Below are 18,195 nucleotides of genomic sequence, written 5' to 3' on the forward strand. Positions count from 1 at the left end.
CCCCTCCCCTGCTCTAGGAGAGAAGGTGATGGCGGACGATCTGTTTACACAGGACCTCTTCCGGTTCCTGCAGCTCTTGTGCGAAGGACACAACAATGGTAGGTTCCACATGCCACCCAGAGGGCTTCCAAAACTGGAGCTGATGGAGTCGATAGAGGGAGGGGAATGGGAGAATACACAGGGCAGGGGAGGGCAGGATGGTTGGGGTCTAATGGAAAGAGTACGTGGAGTGTCAGGGGCAGGGAACTTTTATTTTATTTTCTTTTTTTAAAATAATTTTTTTGCTGGAAATTTTATTTGCAACATAACACAACCCCCCACCCCACCCCGCCAACACAGAAATCCACCCCCATCAGACACAAACATAACAAACAACAAGCATAATATACAACAATACAAACAGCCAAATAAAAGATTTCCTTTATCCTGTTTCCGGCATCCTTATTTACTTCTTATAAGCTGTTTCCTTTATGAATAATTATTAAGATTTTTCTAATTATAACTTAAATATCCACAAAGTCTCCTGCAGACATTAATCGAAACAAGCCCAGGTATGTATTTTAGGGCACTGTTTTGTGAAGTATTATTCTCTGCATTTCCCCCCATGCTTTTTCAAATTCTTGTCTAGTGTGATCTCTAATTGCCTCTGTTAATCTAGCCAGTTCAATATACTCTAACAGTTTGTCTTGCCATTTTCCCGCTTGGCGGACTGACTTTGACAGGTGAGTAAGAGCAGCAGCACCCTGTCAATCATATTGACGCCATGTTGACTGATCAGCAGGTGGGCTGTCCCACTCACCTGTCAAAGTTGATCCTTGGAGGTTGGGACTTCTCAAGCAGCATTAAACTCCTTGCACATCTGCAGGGTTCGGGCACGCCAGCCAGTTTTCCCCATCCCACTAGCACGCCTGAACCACGCAGAATTGAACTCCCAGCACACCAGTTTGAATTTGATATCCCACCTTTCACTCCCCTTCAGGAGTCTCAAAGCAGCTAACATTGTCCTTTCCCTTCCTCCCCCACAACAAACACTCTGTGAGGTGAGTGGGGCTGAGAGACTTCAAAGAAGTGTGAGTGGCCCAAGATCACCCAGCAGCTGCAGGTGGAGGAGCGGAGACTCGAACCCGGTTCCCCAGATTACAAGACTACCGCTCTTAACCACTACACCACACTGGCTCTCACAGTTGAAATGCAACTGGCTCTCACAGTTGAAATGCAGGGGGCTCAATCCTGCTTTCTGCAAGGTCCCAGTGCACCAGCCAGTTCCCGCCCCCCCCCAAAAAAAAGAACCTTCTAACAAGTCTTAACTGGGCAGGACTGAACTCTCCATGCATCATCTAAAGCATGGGAAGTTAAATCCTGCTTTCTGCTGCTGTGTCACTACCTGTCCAGCACTTGACATCACATACGATGCATTGGCTTACTGCTAAGGGTTGTTGCAAATATAAAGGTGGGGTTTTGGGGTGGGGGTAGGAAAACCAAGATATTGTCAGCGGAAGGAAGTGTCCCATTCTCACCCTCCTCCCTTTTTACTCCAGACTTCCAGAACTACCTGCGGACACAGACAGGGAACACGACCACCATCAACATTATCATCTGCACTGTCGACTACCTTCTGCGTCTGCAGGTGGGTATTTTCATGCCAGGCCAAATCCGGCTCAGGAAGTGACAGTTCTGTCAAAGCCTAAGACCCAGATATAGCTGCACTGCAGCTCTTGAGCTGACCACAATTTCAGCCTGCTTTTGCAAACCTTATAAGTCTGAGAATCTGGTTCGTCACCTGCAAGGCACCTACCTTTTCTTATTATTTCAAAATGTACTCTTCATCGGGGGAAAGGTCTTCTTGCGCCCAGAGGTACTCTGCCCTTGGCACCAGAATATGGTATGACCACATCCTATGTGCATTTAACTCGTGGTGTTTCAGCTACACGTGGTTGAAGGCTGCTGGTTGAAATCCCACAAGTTTAAATTGCAAGCGAGTTGGAGAGCTTAAAAGCTCTTTCTGTGCTGGCAAAACTCAGTGCAAAAAGAGCTCTCTGTGTGCAAGATCTGGGATGCTTCACACAAGATCTTGCAGGAATTTAGACAGCCCGGTGAGATCTCATGCGAGCCTCCTGGGACCTTGGTGTATCGGCTGCAGAAGCCCCATGTGAGATGCGATCGTACTGTACTTGAAACCAGCACAGCTTGTAACGAGTGAGGCCTGCTTAGTGAGGCCTGAACTAAAAGCCCTCCACTAACGGGCAGCCCTTGAGAGTTGGAAGTCCTAGGTGGGGCTTGTGGGAGTTGCAGTCCAGAACATCTGGGGGGCACCAGGTTGGGGAAAGCTGGATCAGGCCATAAAATAGGAAGTATTGACAATCAAGTCTGCCGGTAGGATCACGCAAATCATCTCGGATTTAGCATCTTTGTATTCTGGCCACAGACAGCGTTCCTTGGACCCAGCGGATTAGTGGAAAATGGGGCAGGCAAAGTAACCTTTCGATTTCTTTCCCACCCTCGGAAATCGCCAGGAGTCTATTAGTGATTTCTATTGGTATTACTCGGGCAAGGACGTCATTGATGAACAGGGCAAGCGAAACTTCTCCAAAGCCATGGCTGTAGCCAAGCAGGTCTTCAACAGCCTCACTGAGTACATCCAGGTATTATTATTGCCACTGTTGTTGTTGTTGTTGTTGTCTGAAAATCAGTTTTAAAAATTGCAACCAGAAGAAGAGAGTGGGTTGTGTTTTGGAGGTATGGGATGTTAGGGAAAGAGGTAGTACCTCTGGTAGGGGACCCTTTGCCCACCTTTGGTCCTCGCCACCCTGCACTCAGCTCATACCTGTGGCTCCTAGAAGCTGTCAGCAGGCGACAGGGGCCACATCCCAGGAAATGGCTATGACTGGCCAGCTAAATCAGGTAAGAGCAGCCAGTGGGTCTCAAGTCCACAGTGAGTCAGGGACTTCCCCCACATTCGAAGACAGGCTCCATTGGATTGAATGGACAAGACCGATAATACAGCGGTTACTGCATATGCTGGAGAAGGAAGTGAGAGGCAAATAAGGCTCATCTACCTGGGAAGGTAGGGACGCGGGTGGCGCTGTGGGTTAAACCACAGAGCCTAAGATTTGCCGATCAGAAGGTCGGCGGTTCGAATCCCCGCGACGGGGTGAGCTCCCATTGCTCAGTCCCTGCTCCTGCCAACCTAGCAGTTCGAAAACACGTCAAAGTACAAGTAGATAAATAGGTACCACTCCGGTGGGAAGGTAAACGGCGTTTCTGTGCGCTGCTCTGGTTCGCCAGAAGTGGCTTAGTCATGCTGGCAACATGACCCGGAAGCTGTACGCCGGCTCCCTCGGCCAATAAAGCGAGATGAGCGCCGCAACCCCAGAGTCGGCCACGACTGGACCTAATGGTCAGGGGTCCCTTTACCTTTTTACCTGGGAAGGTAGCCCATCTATGAGAAGGAAATCTCTGATCCTACACAAATCTGGAGTGGAGTCCCTAAGATGGTTGGATGGCGCCTTGTACGCCTCCTTCCAGCAACTCCTGCAGCCAATCTGGTGCCAAACATCTTGCTCTTCTTTCCTTTGGATCTCATATTTGAGGCTGAGAGGGGGTCTTGTTGTCTGGGCAACCCAGGACCTCCATCCAGAGTGCCCAGGCTTGTGTCCTGGGGAGGTCAGTTTGGTGCTGCTAATGCAGCAGTTTGTCTTCACTCCCAGAAGCACACTCCATTGTCTCTTGAGACAATGCCTTACTGCAGGGCAGATTCAAGGGTAAACCATACACGAGTCTGCCTCTGCGGCTTGATGGAGGTAGAAACTGTCTCTCATGCCTTGTTATGCTGCCATTTCTACAGAGATACACGCTCAGTATTTATTACCCCGCTATGCAAAAATCTCCAAATGAATCCAAACTTCAATGTCTAAAATCCCTTGTAGAGGACAAGGATCCTGAGATCACGCTAAGGGTAGCCAAATTCTGTGTGATTGCCATAAAACGTAGGGAACAAGCTGTGCTATCATAATGATTAAGGCCTTAAATGATAATTTTAGGTTATATGTTAGTGACTAAGTTTTAATTAGGGATGTGGGTGGCACTGTGGTCAAAACCTCAGCGCCTAGGGCTTGCCGATCGCATGGTCGGCGGTTCGAATCCCCACGGTGGGGTGAGCTCCCGTCGTTCGGTCCCAGCTCCTGCCCACCTAGCAGTTCGAAAGCACCCTTAAGTGCAAGTAGATAAATAGGTACCACTTTATAGCGGGAAGGTAAACGGCGTTTCCGTGTGCTGCGCTGGTGCTGGCTCGCCAGAGCAGCTTCATCACGCTGGCCACGTGACCCGGAAGTGTCTCCGGACAGCGCTGGCCACCGGCCTCTTAAGTGAGATGGGCGCACAACCCCAGAGTCGGACATGACTGGCCCGTACGGGCAGGGGTACCTTTACCTTTTTAAGTTTTCATTTATATATTTTTTAACTGTTGCTATATCTGTATTGTCCCTGTTACACCTAATTGCAAATTCAAATGTACCCCTATTGTGTTTTATGACCTCCTTGATATTGCATGTGGGCTATAACTGGTCTGTGACCGAAATAATAAATTCATTCATTCATGGATATCAGCAAAGGCAGATCCTCTATCCCAGGGGGTGCCCTGCATCTATCCATCTCCCTCACCTCTCCATCCTTTTCTGGAGTGCACAGCCCCTCCTTTCTTAGGCTCCCATGTGACGATTTACCCCACACTGAGCTGTGTATAAGCTGAGCAGGACGAATGCCCCATGCACAGATCATCTTCAGCAGCCCCATGTTCAGACTACTAGGTATAAATCATATATCTTCACTCCATTATTTTCCCCTTCCTCGCCAGGGACCGTGCACTGGGAACCAGCAGAGCTTGGCACACAGCAGGCTGTGGGACGCTGTCATTGGCTTCCTCCATGTCTTTGCTCACATGATGATGAAGTTGGCTCAGGTAAAAGCAAAAACTAGCAAGTGCAAGTTTTTGTCTGAACCCTGGCAAGGGGCAGAGGGTAGGGAATATCTTGGAGGTTGTTCATGAGCAGCGGTTGAGGAAGAGTATCCAGAGCAGACAGGGTCTTAGCGCATGGAAGATATGCAAGGCCACGTGGTCCGCTCCACAGCCAAGCCCCGCAACTGTGAACCAGCCTTTCTTGGCCAGCTTCGAAGAAAGAGCAAGCCCCAAGGCCCCAGACATCAATGGCTAAGCAGGGAAAACTTAATATTCTGCACATTGTCTTGCCAAACGGTTGACTTTGGAAGCCACGCAACGGCAGCAGAGGAGCCTGGCTTTCGGATTTGGGTGCCAAACTCTCAAATCAGTTAGCCAGCTCTTGAATCAAGGAACCAGGCTTTTGCATCCCATCTTTCCTAACCAGTAGCAAAAGTTTGCCAGCTTGATCCTACCCCATGCTCAAGCTTAGGTGCACAAAGCCATCTCTTTCTATATTTTATAGCCAGGCTTGGGGAAATGGAAGTCAAACTGTGAATGCAAAGTGGCTGCGTTTGGGTCGTTGTCTGGTGCATGTCCTCAGAAAGTCAGTTTTTCTCCCCACCTGCCATCACCTTTGTGGTAAAACTCCTTAATAAAAAAAAATTCTAGCTAGACTCTGCTTACTTCAAATGGGTCTACCGGTGCCTCTGCTAATTTGCACTGGAGGGTTGGCTCCCTGCCACATTGGGGTCTGGACAAGCCCCCATTCTTTTGGCAACATACCTTTGAGGTGGATGGAAAGATGGAGCAGGAGAGGAAAGCCTTGTCAGGAAGTACGAGTATAGGGTAAGATGTGGGGTGGATGGGGGAGGGGAGGTTGTGTGTGGTGCGGTCTCCCTTTTAATCTCTGCACTAACCCCAGGCTCCCCTGCTCTGTGCCTCTCCCCATCCCCACCCCTTCCACTCCTGATCTCTCAGCAACAGCTTTGAGCATCCCTCCTCCTGAAAAGGACCATTTTTGTATTTCACCATCTGGCCTTCCTTTATACCACGATGACACCTTTGCAGACAGATGCACACATTTTCCTGCCCTGTGTCTTGAATGCCTCTCCCTGCCACTGAACTGGAATCCACCTAGGACTTTTGAAAAAAGAGGGGGGGGGGGTCCAGTTCTATTTCCAGCAGCCAGTCCCAATTAGGAATGGGCAAGCAATTCAATTTAAATTTGCATTTAGAAGGCGATTCTATCAAATCCGCACTTCCTGGAACGATGTGCAAACAGGTGCAAGCCATGATGAAGGCGGGGCTGCATACAGCCACCCTTGATACCACCAAGAGCAGAAATAATCATGAATGAACAATAGAAAGGGCTCTGGTACAACCCAGAGCCTGGAGCTGCAGAGGTTGTGAAATCTAGTGATTGAAGCCCAGCCTCAGTGTCCTTCCCCATGGCATATTCCGCCCCCACCACACTGGGAGAATGAAGATATGCGCAGGTGTCCCTTTTCCTCCCTCTCCTCCACCCCACACGCCCACCTTTCCCCAGACAAGGGAGGGCAAGGCTGTTCTGACCCCCAAGCAACAAAGGAACGTGCTGGATGGTAAACCTGGCAAAATACAAAAATGTTCTTAAAAATGTTTCTGAATAACATTTTTATTCTGATGTGTGACAGATGACCCAACCCCCAGGACTTCGAAATGGCGTAAGAACCTTTTATGTAGTAGTATGTGGCCATCTCATGCCCTGCTCACTCTGCCTGCTCCTTCCTTCCTTCCTTCCCTCCCACCCATCCTTCTTGGTTCCTTCCTTTCCTTCTTCCTGTCCTCTTTCACTTCTTTTTCTCTTTTTCTCTCCTTTCCCATCCACTTCTCCTCTCTTTCCCTAGGCTACTTTTCTCTACTCCTCCTTTCGACAGGCCAGATCAATTTAAGTAACACACACACACAGGAAAAACACCCAAAAGGTCCTGAGGCCTTTAGATTACGTGCTCATCTGCTCCCTCCGGCTGCTGTCAAGGTCAAGCCAGACCTTCTCAAATTTTCCTTCCTTTGAACACATAATGAAGGAGGTGTGAACAATGGTCTGGATAAGACTCTGTGGCCATTGTGCTAAATGATATTAAGATTCTGCAGCCAGGGAATTCATACCCTACCATAGATATTTCAGCCTGTGAAAATTACCGTATTTTTCTGCATATAAGACTAGGGCTTTTTCAAAAAAAAAAAAATAATATCCACAATTTGGGGGCGTCTTATACACAGATAGATCTCCCCCCATTTTCTTAAATCGGAGGCCCCCAAAATAGGGGGCATCTTATAGACAGAAAAATATGATGATTTCATCCAACATATTTGAATACTTTTATCTCATACATTTATGCAAATGTCTGTAATTTGTTTTTCACTTGTTTTATTTACAATTCTGCATAATTATATTATTATTATTAATTAAATTTATATACCTCCCCTATACCCGCAGGTCTTAGGGTGGTTCACAGGATAAAATCAGAATATAAAACCACAAAATACATGATCTGAACAAAAACAACCCAATAACCCCCCTCCCAAAACCACATTTTTAAAGGGCATGTGGTTTTGCTGGTCAGGGAGAGGAGAGGCTACACAATGAAATGGAACTCTGCTGCCTCCCATGCCCCCACCGCTGAAAATCTCATCTCTACATATGTACATGCACACAGACACTCTCGTGGTTTCAGAGAAGACACCTTAGCAAGGTGTCACAGTGAGTGCGCTGCAAGGCAGCTGGTGTGGTTTCCAAAACCCTGACACCTTCATCATTTGTGAACCCTGACACCTTCCCATTGCACTAACCTCTGAGGCCCAACGCACACACCCAGAGCAGCAGGGAAAGTGCCTGACAGAGGCCTTTTTTGAAAATAAAATAATACTGCGGCCTAGGACCCACGTGCCTACAGGACCGCCTCTCCTGGTATGCCCCGCAGAGGACCTTAAGGTCCACAAATGACAACATTTTGGAGGTCCCAGGTCTCAAGGTCATTAGGTTGATCTCAACTAGGGCCAGGGCCTTTTCAGTACTGGCCCCGACTTGGTGGAACGCTCTGTCACAAGAGACCAGGGCCCTGTGGGACTTGACATCTTTCTGCAGGGCCTGCAAGACAGAGCTGTTCCGCCTGGCCTTTGGTTTGGACTCAGCCTGACCCTTATGTTTCCCTCCCCTTATGGTCTTGATTTATCGGCTACTTTTAAAATGAGGCTGCATTTTAAATTGCACTTTAACCTGTATTTTAAATCCCCCCCCCCCCGATTATATTTTTTACTGTGGTTTTATTGGTGTTAGCCACCCTTAGCCCGGCTCTGGCTAAGGTGTTAGCCACCCTTAGCCCGGCATATCTGTTGCTCTTTCCCATCATGCTTCAGTGCAGGGGAATATGGTGGTCTGGCCTGGTCTGCTTTCCTCTCTCGGTCTGCGGCAGCTGGCCCTTGCTCATCAACCCTGCCCTCCTTTCTCTCCTTCTGTCTTTTCTGCTTCTCCATGCTTCTCCAGACCCCCCTCCAGCCACCACCATTAAACGGGGTCGTCAGGAGCTCCATGGTTGGCCACCGCTTTGGCTTGCTGGCTCACGCCCCATCCTAGCTCATGTTGTCATGCCGCGGGCGTTGAGGGCAAAGGGGAGGGTTTGCTTTGGCGTTGACTGGCAGCCAGCCCTCTTCTCTCGGTCTGACACCGGCTGGGAGTTGCGGGCGAAGAGGCAAAGCGCCTCTGGAGCGCCGTGGCCTCCAAACCGAAACCAGTGTACTCATCTCCCCGATTCTCGATTCCCAGCCCTAAGCTGGTTTCAGAGTCCCTCCCTCTCCCAGGGAACTGCAGTTCTGCCAGAGAGGCTGCAGATACCAAATATAATCCAGAGAGGCCTCGTCACCAGGGGAAAGTCTTCTTTGTTTGCGGTGTAGATATGCCCGTGATGCCAGTCGCTGGAAGCAGTGGCATGGAAGACGTTCACTAGGGGTGTTTTCCTCCCAGTGTCCTCTTCCCAAGCAGGCGAGGCTAGGAAATGGGGGTGCAGCGGCTGGGGTGGGCGGGGAGACAGCACTGGGGGATATTTCCACCCCTCACCAAAACTATCTCTTTGTTGCGCTGCCCATGAGGACCAATTTCGGAGCGAATCCTACCCTGAGGTAAGAAGGGCGTTCCTGCCTCTCCAGAGGCACAGCTCTTGGGTGGTCCTTCAGTCAGAGGAGGAGAAGGAGAGGCTGGGGCCTCCTCAGCATGCTCACATTAGAGTAAGGTGTTCCCCTCACGTGTCACAGTGTGACGGCAGTGCCCTGTGGCCGGCTGTGTACCTAACCTGGCTTCAGATATCTAAGGCTCCGGTTCCAGGTGCCCTGGGACCTCAGGGGGTCATCCTGGGGTGGCACCGTCTGAGGGTCACAGCCCAAGTTGAGACCCGCTCCTTGGTCTCTGTGGCCTCTCCCTCCTTCCTGTCCCACACCTAGTTGTGGCCTGGTTTCCATTGCCCGGTTAGAAGCCAACAGGTGTGACAGGGCCAGGGAAGGTCGGGCCTTAAGAATACAAGTGGGGCGTGGGGGTGAAGGGGATCTGGGTCTGGAGGCCTCCAAGACACGGGAAGAGATGTCTCTGGTTCCGCAGCACTTAATATCTCCCACGTCTCCCTCCCACCCAGGATTCAAGCCAAATTGGGCTTCTGAAGGAGCTGCTGGATCTGCAGAAAGACATGGTGGTGATGTTGCTGTCCCTTTTGGAAGGTAAGACCCCTTAGCCAGGGCAGGGGTAGCCAGTCAGGGCTCCATGACAGCTTCACTGAGCAGACAGGGGTGTTTTCTGGCTCTACCTGGAGATGCTAGGGGTTTAACGTGGGATCCTCTGTGTGTGTGTGTGTGTGTGCAAAACTGCTACAACCCACTGAGATAAGTTGCACATATCTCAACCACCTTGAATCCACCTGACAGTGCTTACATGAGTGCAACAGCCACCCACTCATCACTTGTGTATCCACCCGCAACACACTTCTCAGTCCCACGTCTAACCTTACTTTTTATGTGCCTACCCAGGGAACGTGGTGAATGGCACCATCGCTCGGCAGATGGTGGACATGTTGGTGGAGTCTTCCAGTAACGTGGAGATGATTCTCAAGTTCTTCGATATGTTCTTGAAGCTGAAGGACATTGTAGCATCGGACGCCTTCCGAGACTACATCACGGACCCGCGGGGTCTCATCTCCAAGAAGGATTTCCAGAAAGCCATGGATAGCCAAAAGCAGTACACGCCGTCCGAGATCCAGTTCCTGCTCTCTTGCTCGGAGGCCGATGAGAACGAGATGATCGACTACGAGGAGTTTGCCGATCGATTCCAAGAGCCCGCCAAGGATATCGGCTTCAACATCGCCGTGCTGCTGACCAACCTCTCGGAGCACATGCCGCACGACAACCGCCTGAAGACCTTCCTGGAGTTGGCGGAATGCATCCTCAACTACTTCAGCCCCTACTTGGGCCGCATTGAGATCATGGGCGCCAGCAAGCGCATTGAGAGGATCTACTTTGAGATCAGCGAGACCAACAAGGCCCAGTGGGAGATGCCCCAGGTCAAGGAGTCCAAGCGGCAGTTCATCTTCGACGTGGTCAACGAGGGGGGCGAGTCGGAGAAGATGGAGCTCTTCATCAACTTCTGCGAGGACACCATCTTTGAGATGCAGATAGCGGCACAGATTTCAGAGGAGGAGGGCCAGGAGGAGGAAGAGGAGGAGGAGGAAGGAGAAGGGGCAGAAGGTGGGGAAGCCGAGAAGGTGTCGGCACCATCGGAGTCATCCTCGGTCTTCGGGGAGTTTTTGGACGGCGTGTTGAACTTCTTCCGCATGTTCACCTACCGCAACATCCGCCGGAAGCTCCGCAAGATCAAGCAGATGACGGTCAAGGAGATGGCTGTGGCTGTGGCTACCTTCATCTACACCATTCTGATGAGCATCCTCCTCTTCTTCTACAACATCTCCAGGGGCATCTTCCTCCTCATCTGGAACACGCTCTTCGGGGGCGGCCTGGTGGAGGAAGCCAAGAAGATCACGGTGACGGAGCTGTTGGCCAGCATGCCCGACCCAACGCAGGACGAGGTGCATGGAGATGTGGCCCCTTCTGAGGAAGTCGAACAGGAGGCTGAGGAAGGGGAGGAAGCAGAGATAGTGGAGCCCGGCAAGGAGGACGCGCCTGCTGAAGGCGGGGAGGGCTTCGACATGAAGAAAGAGCATTTCCGATCCACAGCTCCTGATGCACCTGGTGGGCTTGGCGATATGGGGGACACGACCCCAGTGGAGCCCCCTACGCCCGAAGGATCACCCATCCTCAAGAGGAAACTGGGAGTACGTATAGGGCTTCAGGCGGTACCTGAATAGTGGTGGGCATTCTTAGGGTCTCTCTAGGAGGAGATGAGGCATAGGAGGTGGGGAGGGCACAGAGAGTGGGGAGGTACGATGCCTGGAGGAACTGGATCTGTGAGTGATGGGATTTGGAGTCTAACACCACCGCCATGTTGGCTACCCCGATCTAAAGTGAAACAAGGGGTGATGTCAGCAATTAAGTACAGTGGACGCTCAGGATCCGTGCAGGAAGCACGTTCGCAACCTGCAGCATTCGCAACCCGCAGCGGCTCGTCTGTGCACGAGCAGGTTGCTATTCGGCGCTTCTGCGCATGTGCGACAGCCGAAACCCGGAAGTAACCCTTTCCGGTACTTCCAGGTTTCAGCACGTCCGTAACCTGAAAAAACGGAACCCGAAGCATCTGTAACCCGAGGTATGACTGTACAGTGGTACCTTGAGTTACAAACGCCTCAGGTTACAAACGCTTCAGGTTACAAACTCCGCTAACCTGGAAGAGTTATCTCGAGTTGAGAACTTTGCCCCAGAATGAGAACAGAAATCGTGTGCCAGCAGTGCAGCAGCAGCAAGAGGCCCCATTAGCGAAAGCATGCCTCTAGTTAAGAACAGTTTCGGGTTAAGAACGGACCTCCGGAATGAATTAAGTTTGTAACTAGAGGTACCACTGTATAGGAGACGCACTGCAGGAAGATCATTATTTTTTAACATTTGTATACCGCTCTTCATCTGTAATCTCAGAGTGGTTTAAAACAAAGATTCAAAATGAAAACACAAAATACATTACAAAAACGAAACACACACACACACACACACACACACACCGGTTTCCCCCTTGCTTCACTGCCTTTCAAGAGAAAACCCACTCTTTAGTGATAAATCAGAACAACTGAATTGCTGTTTACTTCGATTGAGCACTAAAGAGCAGTTTTCCCTGGGAGAAGACAGTGGGGCTAGTGAAAGTGTAGTTAAGCCCCATGTTTGGAGGAGAAATCTGAACAAGGTTGCACCTGAGAACTGAAACCCATCCATCCTTTGAAATTTGGGTGTGCCTGAATTTTGAGATGCAGTTCTCCAACCCACTTTCATTATCGTGTGGGGATTTTAGCTCCGCGGTTCAGAGTTCTTTAGTTCTTTCTCCGGGTCTGGAGGGGATGAGAGGGCAAGTTGGGATTCAGGACTCCTGAGTTCCATCCACATTTCTTTGTTTAAACAAAAGGGAGTGTTTGGATCACCTTGTATTATTTGTGTTTGGTATTGCTGTGCCTTAGCAGCTAGATGCTGTTAGTAGTAACTTTTTTAAAGAAAAGGAAAAAATCCAGCGCTGCTCACAATCTCGTGCATCTTCGTCCGGGTTGCATTGCAAGTTATTCTGCTTTAGCTCCCTTCTCTGCATTTCAGGTACAGAATTATTTTCCAATGCCAAACGTGGCGTTCCATCTGAAGTTAATGTTACTTGGAGCTGAGTTGATATCCATCTGTCCTGGGAGGCGATGGAGGACTGCACATTTGTGGGGGGAAAACAAACTGTTGAAGCCTTCCAGTGCCACTGCAATTAATGGACCTGACTAACTTATGTCCATTAATTTCTTTTTTTAAAAAAATAATATTTATTAAAATTTCCACAAGAAAGAAATTACAAAAAGGATAAAAAGAAAACACAAAAAATACAAACACTACAAAAAATAGAACAAAACAAAACAAAAACAATTAAAAACAAATACCTCTTTCTATTTATTTTTTTTTATAAAATTTTTATTGGGTTTTCACATTTTGTAAACACAGACACACACAGACAAAGACAACACATATAAAGTTTCGTATCCTTACTTTCCTAACCCCAGTTCTTGACCTCCCCCCACCCCCACCCCTTCATACATCCTAATTCAATTAAATTAGCTCAGCAAGCCCATATCTCTCATCCTTTACATATTATTATTATATATATATATTTTTAAAGAAATACTTGATTCTTATTACTTGGCCAAATTTTACTTATCCAACTTTCTTATAAATATTAAATCCTTTTCTAAGGTCGACCCAAATTCCTTCCACGAATTTCCCTTTTATCTTAAAAATAGGTCATAATAATCAAACACAAAGGTCATAAACATTTTTAAAATTCTTTCTCCCCCCCCCCCGCCCCGGTTTCTGTCCCTTCCCAATGTCCCCATGTCCACAAAAACAGTTTTTAGCCTGGATTCCTCACATCTGAGGCCTTTAAGTCTCTGTCAGTCTCTCTCTGCCGATTTTGTTGGCAACCCTCTTTGTTGGTCATCGGGTCTCGAAGGAGTTCTAGCTCAGTCTCATCAGATTTTCTTCCATCCAAAGTACTTGGTACCAGCTGCTGCGAAAGGTCAGCTAATCTTCCATACTCAAAGAGGAAGCCCCAATCATATTTCTTGTTTCTTTTAAATTCAAATATTCCAAGTGTTCCAGGGGCTTCCTCCCCCCTCTTTCGCATCTTTTGCAGATTTGTAATCCAAAGGTCTTCTTCTTTATGTTCTGACAATGTAGGCTTCTGGTTGGTACTCTCCATCTGTACTGGCTCCACTCCTTGTTCCCTCTCCTCCTGTTCCAAAGTTATCTCTTCTAATTCAGCTGCAGATTTTTTCCCGGTCAAGTCCATTGTGCATTCAGCAGAGTCACTTATTTTAGAGTTCAAGGTTATAAGTTGTTTATTCATAGCCGTAGTCTGCTCCTGCAACTTTCCCACGAGAAAAAACATTCTTTCTATCTCTGCCTGTAGTTTTCCATCTGCAGCCATTGTAGTGTTTCAATGTTTCCCCTAGGGGGATTCTGGTTACTTAATAGTCTTTTCCCCAACAGTCCGTTACTTTGTTATTTCACTACTTTGTTCCCAACCACTTTAATTCAAATATAACAAATTTAGTCCAGAAAGGTGTTAAATAATAAGATTTTTAACTTTCACTGCCCGTTTGACAGCTCCTTTGACAGCTGTCAAACTCCTTGTTCTTTTTTCTCCAGCTCACATACAGGACACTCCCGGGTCTGGGGGGGGGGGGGGTTTAGACAAAGGCTTCTAAAATTCCACTCTTACTCTCCAGCACAAATCTTCTTCTGTCAAATTCATGAAAATATTATCTTTTAAAAAACACCAAAAAGAAAAAACTCTCCACCTTAGTTCTCCGATCCTTGCTTTAGATCTTCTGTAAATAGGGGGGGTGCGGACTTCCCTTTAGCACATCCCCTGATCGTACCGAATTCAAAGGTAGAAATTTTAAAGTCCAAATTCCATTCTACTCACGGATTAATTAAAGTCCGAATTTCAGGGAAGAAAGTCAGCGGTCTCCGGCCATGGCTCGCGGCTTCGCTCCACTGCAGTAGCGGTCCACTCACAGCACCATGCCGCTCCCCGTACCCTCTCCGCAGCCTTTAAAAAGGCTCTTCGTGGGTCGGGGGGGCGCTTTAGGTGCCCGCCGAGTCACCAAGTCCACAGGCTTCAGCGCCTGCGGTTTCTGAGGGTCCCCGCGTCGCCGTCGCGGTAGAACCCTTCTCCAGCGGAGCCGATTCCCTCCGGAGCTCGGAGGGAATCCGCCATTAACCAGATCGCGCTAACCCGGAAGTCCTTTCTATATCTTACAGTTCATTTACTTATTTTCCTGACTTCCTCACACCTCCCTTTTTTGTATTCCAATTCAAATAGTTAATTCAGCAAATCCATACCCTCTCTATTTTCTCTTAGTTCTTTGTCTTCACATATTATAATTTCGAATTTTCATCTAATATCAATCCCTTTTTACATATTCCTTTTAACCTTATTGCTAAAACCACTTCGTTTCGTTCCAACATCATTTTAACATTCAATAATTTTACAGTGTTTCTGTAGATAATCTTTAAATTTCTTCCAATCTTCTTCCACTGACTCTTCTCCCTGGTCTCGGATTCTGCCAGTCATTTCCGCCAATTCCATATAGTCCATTACTTTCATCTGCCATTCTTCCAGGGTGGGTAGATCTTGTGTCTTTATGTCCATTAATTTCAATGGGTTTTCTCCAAGTAGGACTTAGCTGGAGATAGCCCTTGGTGCCTCCTGCTCGCTGGCATGCAATAAATTCCCCCCATGTAGCAGCCATGATGCCCACAAACTTGTTTTGCTCCCAGCCGTCTTGTGGCACCAACTCATTCACCAACCCATCTTCTTTGACTCTCCAGGTGGAAGGAGAGGAAGGGGAGGCAGAGCCGGAGAAGATTGAGGAGCCTCCCGTGGAACCAGAGAAAGCTGAGTGAGTGCCGTGCTTGGTGAAAGTGGATTGCACACTCTGAATTAAGCTGGGACTTGCAGGGGGAGAAACCAGAGGGGTGGTCCTGGGGGCAGGGTGCTCCTGAACCTTAGCCTTTTATGTTTACTTTTCAAAGCAGCCAGTTGTCATCCCTCAAGGTCTCAAAAAATACAGTGGTGCCTCGCAAGACGAAAAGAATCCGTTCCGCAAGTCTCTTCATCTTGCGGTTTTTTCGTCTTGCGAAGCAAGCCCATTAGCGGATTAGCGCTATTAGCGGCTTAGCGGATCAGGTATTAAGCGGCTTAGCGGATCAGCTGATAAGCGGCTTAGGGGCTTAGAAAAAAGGGGGGAAAGGGGGGAAAACCCGCAGGAACTCGCAATACATTTTCGTCTTGCAAAGCAAGCCCATAGGAAATTCGTTTTGCGAAGCACCTCCAAAATGGAAAACCCTTTCGTCTAGCGGGTTTTCCGTCTTGCGAGGCATTCGTCTTGTGGGGCACCACTGTACCGGAACCAGCACTCCAGATGTTGCTGCACTCCAGCTCCCAACATCCTTTGCAGCTGGCCATGTGGATGGGGCTGATGGGAGTTGAAGTACAACAACATTGAGGGGGGCGATGCATTGGCTTCCCATGGTGTATGGGCCATTTCAGCTGGAGAGGGGTTCGAATACAATGTTTGGTTGCCTAGGTGGGGTGAAGGTTCAATATCCTTGTGCTCCCATGGCTAACAAAATCCTAATAATAATAATAATAATAATAATAATAATAATAATAATTTATTCTTTATACCCTGCCCATCTGTCTGGGTTTCCCCAGCCACTCTGGGCAGCTTCCCTAAAAACTTCCCTAAACAAGATGCAGTATGCAAATTAAAAGGGGGTTCTGCAGTTTTGTTTTGTTTTCCAAATACATTTTTATTGAGGTTATACAAACAAATACAAAAGAAAAAATTATAACCAAAAAAAAAAAAAAGCGGCAAGATATACAAGCCAACTTTTTCCTCTCTCTAACTATACAAAGATAGATTAATCTGGCTGTTTCACAAAACAGTAAACGATTAAAAACAAAACAAAACAAAACAAAACAAAAAACACACACACAAAAACCACCTCCTGGACTTCCTTCCATCCTTTTGGTAAGTATCGAATATCTGCTTCCATTACGTATTTGATTTTTAATCTATAGGCCTAAATTCACACGCTGGTAGTATTGTTCTGACCCCGCCAATCACATTAAGCATTTATTCCAATATAGTTCCAGTATTTACTCCAATTTTTCAGAGATTTCTGTTCATCGTGGTCTCTTAATTTACCTGTTAATTTATCAAGCAATTTCTTTTTTGATTTGCAAACCATTACAATCTATTTGCAGCCTAACAGTATGGACCCTTAGGAATTTCTCTCTCTCTCTCTCTCTCTCACACACACACACACACACACACACACACTCACACACACACACAGAGAGAGAGAGAGAGAGAGAGAAATTAATTTGTAAATCAGTCTGTGCTTGGCTACCCATACATGTAAATCAGTCTTTGCTTGACATTGCTATACATGACATTTCATGCACCCTTCTAAACACATGCATTTGGAGACGATCCCTAACATGGCACAGAGAGAGAGAGAGAAGACCTGAAATAGGGGACAAAACTACATCAACTACATTTTACATTGAAATACGGGACAATCCTGTATTATACAAGACAGGTGGCGACCCTAAGCAGGGGAGATGGGTGGATTTGAACTTCTTATCTCATAGATATCTAAGTCTTCCCTGAACTGCTGCGTGGGAAGGAAGGAGAGACGGCTTGAACTTCCTCAATGAGTTCTAGAGAGTCTCAGTTGCCCATTTGCTTCTTTTATTTATTTGAAATAGTCATATGCCATCCTCCAACAGGGTTGGTTCCAGCCCGCTTTGCACCATTAAAATACCAAAGCAATAAAATCCACAATATATATATTTTTTTAAGCTGTGCAGAATAGAACAAAATGCCCAAAATGCTGGTGGGAAACTTGTGGCCCTTCAAAGGCTGTTGGACTCCAACTCCCATCAGCCCCCAGACTATGGCTGCCTTCTCTACCAATCAGCTTTGCTCTAGATTAATACCCCAGAAAGCATGACCGATGGCTGATGGGAGTTGTAGTCCAACAACCTCTGGAGTTCTCCACCCCACCCCCCTTGCTTAATTTTTTTTTAAAAAACGAAGAACCCAGGGAGAATGAGAAAAGTTTTCACCTGGAGCCTAATGAAAACGAGGTGCCTGGGGGCCCTGCCCCACCCTGCTCTCAGGAGGGAAGAGAAAAAGGGGCAAGCATGGTGTGTCTTTCAAGTTTTTTCTCCACCTCCCCCTTGTCCCTTCCAGTGCTGAAAATGGGGAGAAGGCAGCAAAGGAGGAGGAAGAAGAGAAGAAGGAGGAGGAGAAGGAAGAGGAGGAGAAGCCCAAAGCGGAGGAAGAACCACCAGCCAAGCAGAAGAAGAAGGTGGCCCAGAGGGACAAGAAGCAGGCGGAGGAAGGAGGCTCGGAGTTTTGGAACGAGCTGGAGATCCAGAGGACAAAGTTCCTGGTAAGGGAGATGACCGGAGATATTTGGGCTCCACGTTTCTGAATTATGCATCGTGTAGAGAAAGGGGGAGGCGTTTTCCTCCC

The 18,195-nt window shown here is 48.0% G+C and overlaps 1 protein-coding gene across 1 annotated transcript in view; it reads left to right on the forward strand.

Annotated features, from left to right (window-relative positions):
* Nucleotides 1–18,195, forward strand: part of RYR1 (ryanodine receptor 1) — a 220,706-nt gene that overhangs the window by 186,056 nt on the left and 16,455 nt on the right. Inside the window, exons 83-92 of the mRNA XM_079989357.1 lie at nt 18–98; nt 1,539–1,627; nt 2,514–2,642; nt 4,853–4,957; nt 9,601–9,682; nt 9,989–11,286; nt 15,476–15,546; nt 15,680–15,701; nt 16,133–16,233; nt 17,854–18,112. Of these exons, the coding sequence (XP_079845483.1) occupies nt 18–98; nt 1,539–1,627; nt 2,514–2,642; nt 4,853–4,957; nt 9,601–9,682; nt 9,989–11,286; nt 15,476–15,546; nt 15,680–15,701; nt 16,133–16,233; nt 17,854–18,112 (2,237 nt within the window). The remainder of the gene's footprint in view (nt 1–17; nt 99–1,538; nt 1,628–2,513; nt 2,643–4,852; nt 4,958–9,600; nt 9,683–9,988; nt 11,287–15,475; nt 15,547–15,679; nt 15,702–16,132; nt 16,234–17,853; nt 18,113–18,195) is intronic.

The sequence above is a fragment of the Podarcis cretensis genome (genome assembly GCF_951804945.1).
Source record: "Podarcis cretensis genome assembly, chromosome: 8".
Classification (NCBI taxonomy): domain Eukaryota; kingdom Metazoa; phylum Chordata; class Lepidosauria; order Squamata; family Lacertidae; genus Podarcis; species Podarcis cretensis.